This window comes from Rhinolophus ferrumequinum, chromosome 16 (assembly GCF_004115265.2).
Source record: "Rhinolophus ferrumequinum isolate MPI-CBG mRhiFer1 chromosome 16, mRhiFer1_v1.p, whole genome shotgun sequence".
NCBI classification, from domain to species: domain Eukaryota; kingdom Metazoa; phylum Chordata; class Mammalia; order Chiroptera; family Rhinolophidae; genus Rhinolophus; species Rhinolophus ferrumequinum.
The window spans coordinates 36253339-36265981 of NC_046299.1; the positions used below are offsets into that span (position 1 = coordinate 36253339).

At 31.2% G+C, this 12643-nt stretch overlaps 1 protein-coding gene across 1 annotated transcript in view; it reads right to left on the reverse strand.

The window, feature by feature from the left end:
- PCDH15 (protocadherin related 15) overlaps window positions 1-12643 on the reverse strand; it is a 714179-nt gene that overhangs the window by 91984 nt on the left and 609552 nt on the right. Inside the window, exons 26-27 of the mRNA XM_033131356.1 lie at window positions 12452-12561; window positions 10332-10472 (exon numbers count right to left, since the gene is read on the reverse strand). Coding sequence (XP_032987247.1) covers window positions 10332-10472; window positions 12452-12561 — 251 coding nt within the window. The remainder of the gene's footprint in view (window positions 1-10331; window positions 10473-12451; window positions 12562-12643) is intronic.

Genomic DNA, 12643 nt, shown 5'->3' on the forward strand with positions numbered 1-12643 from the left:
GCAGATATCATTTTGCTCAGAATTCTCAAACGCCTTAAGAGGTGTAAGAATATTTACACTGGTATAATTTTGAAGATTCTAGAGCTCAGGGAGGTTAGTAAAGATCAAAGATGTGTCTGGAACCCTGGCCTGTAAGATATCAAGGTCAGGGATCTTAAACAATTTATTAGGTTACATTTTTAGTTATCTGTGTTTTCTCCGCTATTCTAAGGTAATCTTGAATTTGAGCTGTGTCAGTGGTAAATCATCTGAGTTCTAACATTTTTTTCTTAATAAAATTTTCCTTTACCTCTTGTCATTTAATCTTATGTATATCTTAGCATTTATGGAATATCACCTAATGGGAAATTCTCATTAATTAAACTGAGATGTGGGCTGACTAGAGTATCTAACTGCTTTGTGAATTTTAATAAAACATAGAAATCTCTGTCAAGGAATCTCGATAGAAAGTATATGCTGTATACAAATAAACGGCAATAGACGTTGAAAATGGAAAGTGACAGCATTTAAAATAATGATTTTCTTTAAATTGTTTGTCTGCAATTATTTTCAAGATATTACATAGGAGATTAATTAGGTTCACAATACCAAGAGGAAGAAAAACAGGAACAAGATAGATTAATTGCACTTATAAAAGTTCCTGGGGATAAAAAATGAATTAGCTTTGGAAGAAGAATTGACTACTAGACTTGTGTTTTGAATAATAATTAAAATGAATGACAAACTAAATTTGTTTCTTATTTCTGAAACAAAATTCTCAATTTGTGTCTTTGTATTCATATAATATGTAAGTTAAACTAAAATCCATGCCTCATAAAAATATAACAATTAAAAAATAAAGGAATATTTAAGAATACATCAAATTATAATTTTAAGAATACATCAAATTATAATTTTAACACAATTGTCTATTGTGTAGATAAAACCAAGAAATCCTTTCCTTTACCTACTATAATTTACCTGTTGTCTTTCATATACAAGTCATCTTTATTTATATGACATTTATTTCATGTGTTACTGTGTGACACAACTGTCATTGGACTTATTTCCTATAGAGAAAATTTTTTTGACCATCAGTAACATTTGATGTTTCCACCATCTTCTCTCTCTCTTGAAACTCCTCTCCTCTCCTTTGGTTAACTAACAAGCCATTCATTACACACAGTTCACTCCTCCTTTCCATGGGCTCTTCAGTGCTGTTTCTTTCTCTCATTCACTAAACGAAGGTTTCTCCAAACACAATTTTTTGCTTTTTACTCTTGCTGGGTCTCTTAGAAAGACAGGGCCAGGTGGCCCTGGAGGCTCATTCTCTTTTGACAGATAAAGAAGTAAATAGGTAATTGGATCCAAGCTAGCTCAATGGATCTAAATTGCCTCTTCCTGATACAAGCCACTTAGCTTCATCAGCTCCCCTGCTTTAGCATATGTTTCCTTGACCAGGAAGCTCCCATTGCTGCATATCAGTGTATATATATATATATATATATATATATATATATATATATATATATATATATATATATATATATATTTTTTGCCTAACTTCCAAATTCCCTTTGAATATGGAGAGTAGTACTATTTTAAATCCGTTGCTTTTAGTTCCTTTTATGCTGTGGTGAGGTTTGCACACATTGAGTTACGGAAACTAGAAAGATGCTTTTTTTCTTTGATGGCTTTCTACTTGATTTCCCTAATTAAATCTCATTTTACATGATATCTAGTGACCCTTTGCATAACAATCCCTTGGCATAAGTAATCATTCTATATAATTTCTTCCAAAATCTGTATTACCAATCTTAAACACCTTTCAATCGTTAAGTTTTTTGTTTTCAACTATTTTCTTGATTTAATTTATGTTACCCACGATCAAAAGTATAAACTTATCCTTGTTTTATTTATTTCTCTTCATCACCAGTCCTTGAGTCCTATCAACTTTTCTTTTATATATGTCCTATATTTTCCTGATCTCACTGGTTGTGATAATTGAGTTTATGTCTCAACTTCACTGAACTAAGGGAAGCCTAGAGAGCTGGTATGAGATTATTTCTGAGTGGATCTATGAGGGTATTTGGGATGTAAATCAGTAGACTGAGTAAAGAAAGTTACCTTCACCAATGTGTTTAGGCATCATCCAATTTGTCGAGGGCTTAAATAGTAGTAAAAGATGGAAGAATGGTATTCTTGGGCCTCCAGCCTCTATATAGCGGATCATGGTCATGGGACTGCTTAGTCTCTGTAATAACATGAGTCAATCCTTTCAAATAAATATTTTTATCCATGTTGATGTCTATGTATCTATCATCTATCTATCTATCTATCTATCTATCTATCTATCTATCTATCTATCATCTATCTACTGATCAATCTATCTAGCTTCTATCTAACATATAACTTCTGTTAATCTCTAAGATAAATTTAGTTTATCTTATCCCTAAGATATTAGTGCAATACTAGGTCAGGCCTAGACTATTCTTTTAACATTCATTCTTTCTCTTTCTAAGCTATCCTACGGGCTGAGCTAATTTTTGTATTGCTATTTCTCTGCTTAAAATAAAAAAAAAAAAATCTGCAAGCACTTATACTCTGTACCAGAACTTCAAATAGTTGTGAAAAAGCTAAAACTGAAAACAGAATTGTATGCCTATGTTATCCAAAGAGTGGCTTTAGTTTTCCATTTCTAGAAATGTTGATATTTCTATCATGTATATGATTTAACAAGCTTCAGTTCCTCTGTGCATCATTTTATGTATATTTAATAAGGCATAGTTTATCTCTATCGAAATGGGAGTTTCTGAAGCTAAAGGAATAGAGTTTATCTTGCATATTCCTGAGGCTTCATTATTAATCAAATGATTGCTGGTCTCAGAAACAGAATATAAAGTTGCAAAATGTTTGTGAATCAGTGAAAGACCTCTATTTTGAATCCCAATTTAAATTTACACTAAAACATCTAATAACAATTAAATTATTAACTATATTAATTAAACAGAAGTTCCTAAAATGAAGATATATATATATACATATATACATACATATACATATATATGTATATATATACACACATATATACATACATACACATATATATATACATACATACACATATATACATGCATATATATACATATATATATATTCTTGATATATATACCTATCTTCTTAGGTATAAGTTAAGAAAATATATGTATCTTCTTAGGTATAAGTTAAGCAGAACCATTTTATGCAGTCCTTGACTCTTTGATATTTTATTTTTCACTGTACATGGAAGCAATATAAAATGTTTTCCCCATGTAACATGATTTTCCTTCAGATTACATATGAAGAAATATGTATCAGAATCTATACTCTAATTCAGAAAGGCTGATCACACATCATTGTCACCTATTCAGCAAATCAATTTTGGGGTCAATTCGAGAACACTGCCTCAATATATTTGGTTTCAGAAACAGATTGATAAAATTTTGTAACCATTTAAAAATTACATTTCCAAGCAAAGGTATTTTCACAACTGAATTGTTATCTTGGACAGATAGATTTCCATTTTATTAAAAATTTATTTTTCAACTGTGTATTTATATAAGATGTTTAGAATGTTTGAGACAAAAATATCATAAAGGACATTATGATATCAGTTTTCACAAAGCAGTCTCTAAGTTTTAAAGTAATAAAGTCTGAATAGAGTTTCTAAAACTGTGGCCATATATTTATAGTACAATTATAAGGACTGGAACATTCCTGGGATTTTAGGACTGAAAAAATAACATTCCACATACTGCAGTGTTGTTACCCAAGTTATATGAAGAATGCTTTTGTAAGTCAATTAATCATGAGTAAATAGTCATTAGCATTATTTGCCATAGACCTTCTGTTTGGAACTAGAAAAGACAAGAAAATGCAATGTATTACAAGCTGTACCCTAAAGCAAAACTATAAAATGAAATCAATAGCATTTGACTTGTCTTATCACCAGTTTAGGGTTTATCTTAATTGTCCTATCATTTATTCCTGATTGAAAAGCTAGTTATTGAATCAAAACACAATGACATATTTATAGAAAGCAGTGGGTTTTTTCTTCCACGTTTAATGGTAATTATCATTTTGCCATAAATGAAAAATTGTACTTCAATTGTAGCATTCCATAAATCAAACTGAGCTATAAAGATTCATATTGCTCTTGTTCTACATAAAATATAAGAATGTGGATTATTATTTTTTTTTGGCAGTAATATTGAGAGAAGTTTCTGTGGAAGTTCTCCTGAACACAGGTGCTTTGAAGACTTTTGGAGACCAATTCTGTCCTAAATCCAGGAGAGATTGAGTTGGTCTGTAGAGACAGAGCTCATACGAACAACAGAAAATTCATAATTTTGAAATAACATATTAAAAACATTAACACATTCATATTTGTTTTTAATTTAGAGAATGAAGATAATTATTTGATCAAAATCAATGGGAGCCAAAAAAAACCCACTATATATATATATGTATATATGGATTCCTGAAAGAATGGGACCAGCAAAAGATAAATAAAAACTGGGAATCTGGAGGACCAGAGAGCATTTGTGGTGAAGAAGGACTGATAAATCAACATTGACTTTTGAGCTGTATTGGAGGGAGAGAAATCTTCCAAAGCTTTTCAAAGTCCCTGTAACATCAAGTACTGAGAGAGAGCCTCTAAAAACATTCCCATGATTAAAACAATTTACTGGCTCCATCTGTTGTAATGATTGCCTAAATTATGACAATGAAAAGTCTGCTATTGTATAGGGAGTATAGGTTAAATGTATATACTGCATGTTTGCATAGTGTATAGGGAGTATAGGTGGTATATACACTGCATATTTGCATACTGTTAGCCTGATATTCAAATCCCTTATAACCTGCCTTAATTTTCCAGACTCACTCATTCACTGGACAGATATTTATTGAGTATATTTATGTGCTATGCATTTTAGGCTATTGGGACATAACAATAAACACAGACAAAAAATCCTGCCTTCATGTAGCTTAAATTCATTATAAATGTCTTGACTACATTCTTCTATCCAGACACATTGAAATATTAGTATGTTTAAAATGGATATATGTAATATAATTGTAAGTCTTATGTTTTTCTTTCCTACTATACCTTTTATTCTGCTGATTTGAGATAGTCTTTTTTTCTGCTATTGACGAAAGCACAAGAAATCCCATGACTTCTTAAAAAACGGCTCTAGTTAATAGAAAATAGTATGATCATATTAAGTTTTCAGAATAAAAGATTCTCTAGTTCCATATATTAACCAATACTTCAAGTTTAATTTCATGGTAAACTTATTCTCCCTTCGCAGCTAAGATGTGTTCCTGGAAAATCTGCATTCCTCAAAGAGGTTGTAGAAGACTTCCTTTTTCTCTAGTAATCACCTCTCACCAGTTTACTAGAAGCAGCTTTTTTTTTTTTTTTTTTTTTTTTTTTTGACACTCAGGCTGCTGCCATCTGCTGTTGGAGATTGAGGAGGAAAGATTGGTAAGGTAGGCAGGAAAGTTCCAACTTAAATATTACTACTGTGAAATTGTTGAACACTATTTGGGTATTCAAGAGCTGTGAATTAGAAAAGGTATCCCAGCCCACCTTCATTTTTTAAGAGTATGTAAGTCAATTAATCATGAGTAAATAGTCATTAGCATTATTTGCCATAGACCTTCTGTTTGGAACTAGAAAAGACAAGAAAATGCAATGTATTACAAGCTGTACCCTAAAGCAAAACTATAAAATGAAATCATTCCATGAAAATACTAATTTCATTTACACATGAATGATAGAAAAGGATCATGGTCAAAGTCACAAAATAAAAAGAGAATAGCAAGAAAAAATAATGGCTCTAAAAATGAAGTCATTTATTTATTTATTTATTTATTTATTTATTTATTTATTTATTTATTTAATATGAGAATTCTACCATAGTATTTTGGAACAAGCTAACTAATTTATGAAAAAAGAGAAACTATGGGGGAAAAAAAGCACATCAGAATTAGAATAAAACTCAAGTGAAAAAAATTAAAAATCTAAATGACGTGAATAAAGATATTAAAGAGATTAGACAGAAAGTGATATAAAAGATAAGAGAAGTGGATTCATCACTTATATAATAAGAGTCTCCTAAGATTAAAAACAAAGTAAGAAAACAGGAAAAATACTAAAACCTAGATTTAAAGAAAATGTTCCTGAACTAGTACTTGAATGGATATATCATATACTATATATGCAGAAAATGGCTCAGAATAGCCAACATGGAGCTGTATTAAATAAATTATTGGACTCCAAAGAAAAAGAGTAAATTCTTTGGAAATTTTAAATAAGAGCAACACCCATTTGAAAAGAAAACTGGTTTGTGGTTAAATCTTTTGACAGTAATGTTCCATTAAAGAAGAAAATGGAGTAAACTATTTATGTTCAGAAAAATATGTGTGTGTGTGTGTGTGTGTGTGTGTGTGTGTGTGTCAAGGCTTTTATATGTAGCAAACTAATTGTATGCTCCCGCCTATTAGTCACTTAGTAGCCCTGTGGTTTATCAGATTAAGTGTCCAAGTATCACAGAGTTTGTTTTCAAATAACCCTTATTTTACTTAATAATAGCCCCAAAGTGAAAGAGTAGTGATGCTGGCAGTTTGCATATGCCAAAGAGAAGCCATAAAGTGCTTCCCTTAAGTGAAAAGGTAAGAGTTCTCCATTTCATAATGAAAGAAAACAAATCTTATGCTGAGGTTGCTAAAATCTATGGTTAGAACAAATCTTTTATCCACGAACTTGTGAAAAAGGAAAAAGATATCTGTGCTACAGTTGTTGCACCTGCAAGTTATGTCCATAGTGCGTGACAAGTACTTAACTAAGTGCGTGACTTAGTTAAGATGAGAAAGACATTAAATGGGTGGGCAGAAGACATGAGCAGAAAACTTGTCCCAATTAACGGCAATGTGTTACAGCAGCAGAAAGCGCTGAGGCTATAGGAAGACGTTAGCAAGAGATCCCCTGAACAGAGTGACCATATTCACATAACTTTTATTACAGCATATTGTTATAATTGTTCTATTTTATTATTAGCTATTCCTGTTAATCTGTTACTTGCCAAAGTTATAAATTAAACTGTATTATATAATAATTTTTTCACGTATAGGAAAAAAACAGTACATATAGGACTAAGTACTATCTGAGGTTGCATGCAACTACTGGGGATCTTGGAAAGTATCCCCGAGGATAAGGGAGGACTGTTGCATCATCACCTATGGTTTATTTCTAAAACAATATATACAGACATACATACATACATACATACATAACCTGGATCTAATCAGGACTCCAGATCTAACTACCAATTTATAGGAAAAAGAGGAGATAGAGAAAAATATGAAATGAACCATTGAAAATACTACAGTCATCAAAATCCAGGCTTCAGAAATCTGGTTTCTTGAACAAATAAAGGTGAATAAAAAGTAGTGGCACTAGTGAAGGGTATAGATTAAAAGAGACTTAAAAGAGCGATCGACCAATTGCAATGGACCTTATTTGGATTCTGATATGAATAAAATTTTAATACAAATATTGACAGGATATTTCTTGATAGTGAAGGATTTTTGGTAAATTTGGAGGAAATAATAAATGTTTTGTGATTAAGTTTTGAATCCCTATTTTTAAGAAATACATATTGAAATATTTACAGGTAAAGTATCATGTTTTTGTCCTCCTTTGGAATAATGAACTGAGGGAGTAATTGGGAGTATTGATGAGTGATTTCCTAGGACTCAATAATGTTGACACTGGGTATGTGATACATAGAGGTTCATTATAACAGTCTCTGTAATTCTATTTATGTTTAAAATGTTTAATACTTAAAAATTAAAAAGTTTTAAATAGGGCTGGTATCATTTTGGAAATAAGCTATAAATGTTTTCTATTTTAATTATTAATTTGAATTTAAATATTAAATCAGTTACAGCATTGTTGTAAAACTTTTTTTGAAAATGACTTTGTTAATAACTTCTTGGTAAAGAAATCACAATAAAATACTTCTTTAATGAATTCAATTTATTCTGTTTATTATCTTTTTTCATGTGATATTTGGTAGAGCTGAAAACCATAGGTCAGCTAATTCTGAAGAAGGGATGTACTTGTAAACAATTAATTAATTAAAATTAATTAACATAATGATCTCATTTACATAGCTAATGGACTAGGGATTGGTTATAGGCCATTAACAGTCATTAATAAATGAAATTGTATCAGAAATACAGAAGTCTGCATTTACATTCAAGAGGCAAAGATTAGTAACACATTCAAGAATCAGGCATTAAACACACTAACATTTAGCTTTTAGGCTTCATGCATTTCTGAGAGGATAATTCATGGATTTGCTATTCGGCCTTACCTCTACATGCATAATGGGACACAAACAGCATACATGTGTGCATTAGGTGAACTATTATTAGCCCCAGACTTACATTTAGATGATAGTAATGAGAGCTAGTTGTATTATATTTATATATAAGAACTAAATACTATATCTCTATTCCTAGAAACCAGAGCTATTTCTTGATAATTGCTAAGTTCCACAACTTAGCAAATTAGAAAACACAACTTAGAAAATTCACTAAAATTTTCTTTTAAATCTAACTGCTCGTTTGTTTAAAAGAAAGATGGCAAATACAGTTTTCAATTAACTTTCACAATTAGTTTTATTTGCAATAAGGTAGTTTACATAATGTAATTTATAGCTATCTTACCCTTTTGACTCCTGGTTTGTCAATTATATTTACAATTTGAATCATCCATTATATTTTATATAAAAATATAATAATAATAATAATAATAATAATAATAATAATAATAATAATGGCCTGCAGTTTAAAGATTTTAAAAACTCAAAGAACTGGTCTGCTGTTTTTAAAGAATTTAATTATGCAAGTGATGCATAATCATTAAAGACATCTTAATTCCTTTAATTCCAAAGACACACTATGTAATCTGATTTTTTTGAATAATTTGATTGTACCTGTGTAGGCTTTAATGCTAGATCAGTGAGATTTGAAATAAAACAAAAGGAGTGATTTATTTTTTATCATCAATTGCTGAACTGAGATAGTTACATGGTAGAAAGTTCATGAACTTAATTGTCTGACCTTCATATAACACATCTTCTGACTTTTACTCCTACTCTTACTCTCTTTTCTGGTCCACTAGCATTTATACATATGTGTACCCTTGCCCTGGATCTCATGTTCTCTTCTTTTTTCATCTTTCCCCTTCTAAAAATGCTAATTGATGGAGTGCTGTGACAAATGTTGAGGAATGGCCCCACAATGAAAGGCAAATGTTTCAGAGCCTGTCTCCCACTTCACACTCTTTGTGAGCAGCTGCTATTCTACCAAAGGTTATATTAAATTTGGTTTTCATGGATATCCTAAATTCTAAAAAAGTCGGTGTGATTATTTAAAAAGAGATGGGTTGCTTAAGTGCAAAGAAGTATTACCTCAATGAATGGAAAAAAATAGCATTTATCCTTTTATTGGTAATAGCTCTCAGAATTTGTGCTGGCCTCCTTCACAAATTGGCTTTTATTTGCTTCTCTGTATGGTTAAATTATGTCATACTGAAATGCTGAAGAAAGATTTTGGAGTCAAAAGATGTGAGCCTAAATCTCCAAATTTTCATATACTGACAAGTGTCATTTTTAGGAAAACTCACTAAACTTTTTCTTACTGTGTCTTTGTAAAGTGAAGATCATTATCATTTCTTAGAAAGGGGTGTGAATTAAATATAATGCGACACATACATTATGGTAAATGTTAGTCACTAATTTTAAGATGTGTTTTCCTCTATTCTAAGAAAATACAAGCATATGAATACCAGAAAGCACACAATGCAGGGGTTATCTAGTGGTCATGCACCCATTACCATCCCACATTCCAGAGCATTAGCCAGAACCTCACAGTGGGATGAAATAAGGTTGATTATCTAACATACTTAAATAATGACGATATTCTACAATATTACACACAAAGTTTGCAAATACCTAGTGTTTATTGTCTTGACATTTTAGGCATATGAAATCATCTTGGCATTGTCCTATACCGGAAATTAAAATAAATGGCCAAACATCTTCGAGTCTGATCTTCCTACATTCTTCACTGAGAACTTTTAGACATATGTATTTCATTTGACAATGAGTAGAAACGCCATACATTTATTTATTAGATTAGTGCAAAAGTAATTGTGGTTTTTCCAATTCTTTTTAACCTTTTAAACCGCAATTACTTTTGCACCAACCTAAGAAAAACCATTAAATAATATAACTTACTTTTCGAAGGAACTCGGAGGTTGGCGAGGACCACTTCCAGGGAATCAGCTTGGACTCGGAGTACATAGCTTGTCTTTGTTTCATAATCCAGAGGGGCGTTCACATAAATAACACCCGTGATGTTATTAATACCAAAATGATCTAGAATTAAAATATAATTTTTTGGTCATTTTCTTTATATTACAAGGAACAATAATTCTCTTTAAAAGGCATTGTGATTTCAAAAACACCTATTTATAATACGAGCAAAGCATACAAGTGCTAAGAAGCTAGCTTTTGGAAACCATATTTTAATTCTTTGGAAACTATGTTCCAGAAATTAGCAACATCAGTGTTACCCTAAGTTCATTCCTTAAAATTCTAGGTGTTTTGAGATTCTCCTGGACATTAATGTTTCTGTGGTCAATCACATTTGCATACTATTGCCTTCACCACAGATGAACACAGTCCTCTAACATACTAAATGTTTTCAGAAATTCTGTTTTTAAAAAACCCATATAATTGTGTTTAACCAAGTATTTTATGATATTATTAGATTAATAAGATTTAATAGATTAAAAAAATTTATCTTCTCGATTTAGTGTTTTACAAAGAGTGCATTAGGGAAAATCAGGGAATTTAATATAGCGGTTATTTAGAAAATATGATTCTAAATAGCTTAAAATATTTTACCCGGATGTCCATTTTTTAAATAAATTTGCTCATATATATTTAAGTGAAGAGCAGTGCACATTGGCATATTTTATAATATCCTATCGCTTGCACTCTTGACATCTTTTCCTATCTTTAGTTTTCTCCACAACGTTTATTACTCCTTAAGTACTACATATATATCAATTTAATAATTTTTATTGTCTGTCTCCTCACATTGTATGGTTAAATTCTGTGAGGGCAAGGATCCATCTATTTTACTCACTGCTCTATCCCTCAAGGAAGAGTACTTAGTTCATAATAAATGTTCCACTAAACGTTTGTTAAATAAATTAACAAATATTTGTTGAATAAATTAATAAATGAATTCATTGTAAAAAAAAAAAAGTCATTGTGGGGGAAAGAAGGTAGTAAGTAGAGCCATTCCGCTATCTTCAAGGAAGAGAGCTGATAGAATCACAGAAAGAATATCAGAACAGATTGAGGAATTCACTACTTCAGTCTGACATTGGAACTCTAAATAAAAAGGAAGTTTATTAATACTTAGGGAGCAGTCACAGCAGCACAGTATAAACAAAGAAGAAAGCAATGAGAAAAGTATGATGCTTAGTACTTGCTTCAGGGGCGGCAATTCTCGTGATGGTTGGTTATTGAAATACTGGGAAAAGGCCTTTATAATTTCCTTGAAAACTGCTTTAACAGAATTAACATTTATTCATTTATTACATATTCGATATTCATGTATTTATTAAATATATCATATTAACTTTTTTTTGACTATCCACGTCGTGCCAGGCCATTAGCTTATCAAAAGTGAAATATAGAGGACAATTAAGTTGCAGATAAAAGATGAAACAAAGAATGGGTGAGAAATACTGAGCTATGGACTTATTCCAGGAGGCTCACAGACCATTCCATTGTCAGTCAATTGTGATGGGTAGACAAACTTGAATCATTTATTTACTTACAATTGTTAATTACATGTCTGATTTCACTGTTTGAGGAAATATACAATATAAATAGCTTTTACATGGATGTGGTTTTTTGGGAACTCACAATTATCTATGATTCTAAAATTTCTTCAGGATTAGCTAATGTATGGCATGGAGTACAAGTCATGGATGGTACAAAACAGTGTGAAGACACTCCTGTATGGCAACAATTATGCCTAAAATCTGACAGTAGGATGCACTGATTTTGAAGAAGCGTCATTAAAATATCCCTGCCTGAGGAGGAGGTAAAGGGTTCCAGAACTGGATATTTAGTATTTCCTGTGAAGGGGGGATCACTTTTGTTACTATAACTGGATTTTTAGTCAGATTCAGCACATAGTTACCGATTACATTTAAGTTGGACACATTTGTATTAGAAATATAGAGCAAGCAATAATTCAATCTGAAATTAATTCCAAATCCAAGTTGATTGGTTTATGGTAAAAACAGAGACTAAATAAATAAACATCTACTCACCCTCTTCATTTCCTGAAACAATGGAGTACACAATACTCTGATTGACAGCCGCAGCGGAAATTACACCAACTGTAGTCCCTCTGGTTGCAAGTTCACTTACTGGAGGAGGTCTGCAGGTTTAGAGAAAATGATTGATTTTTTTTTTATTGTCCATTTTGCCATGATGGAGTTTTGAATTTAGTAATAGAATGT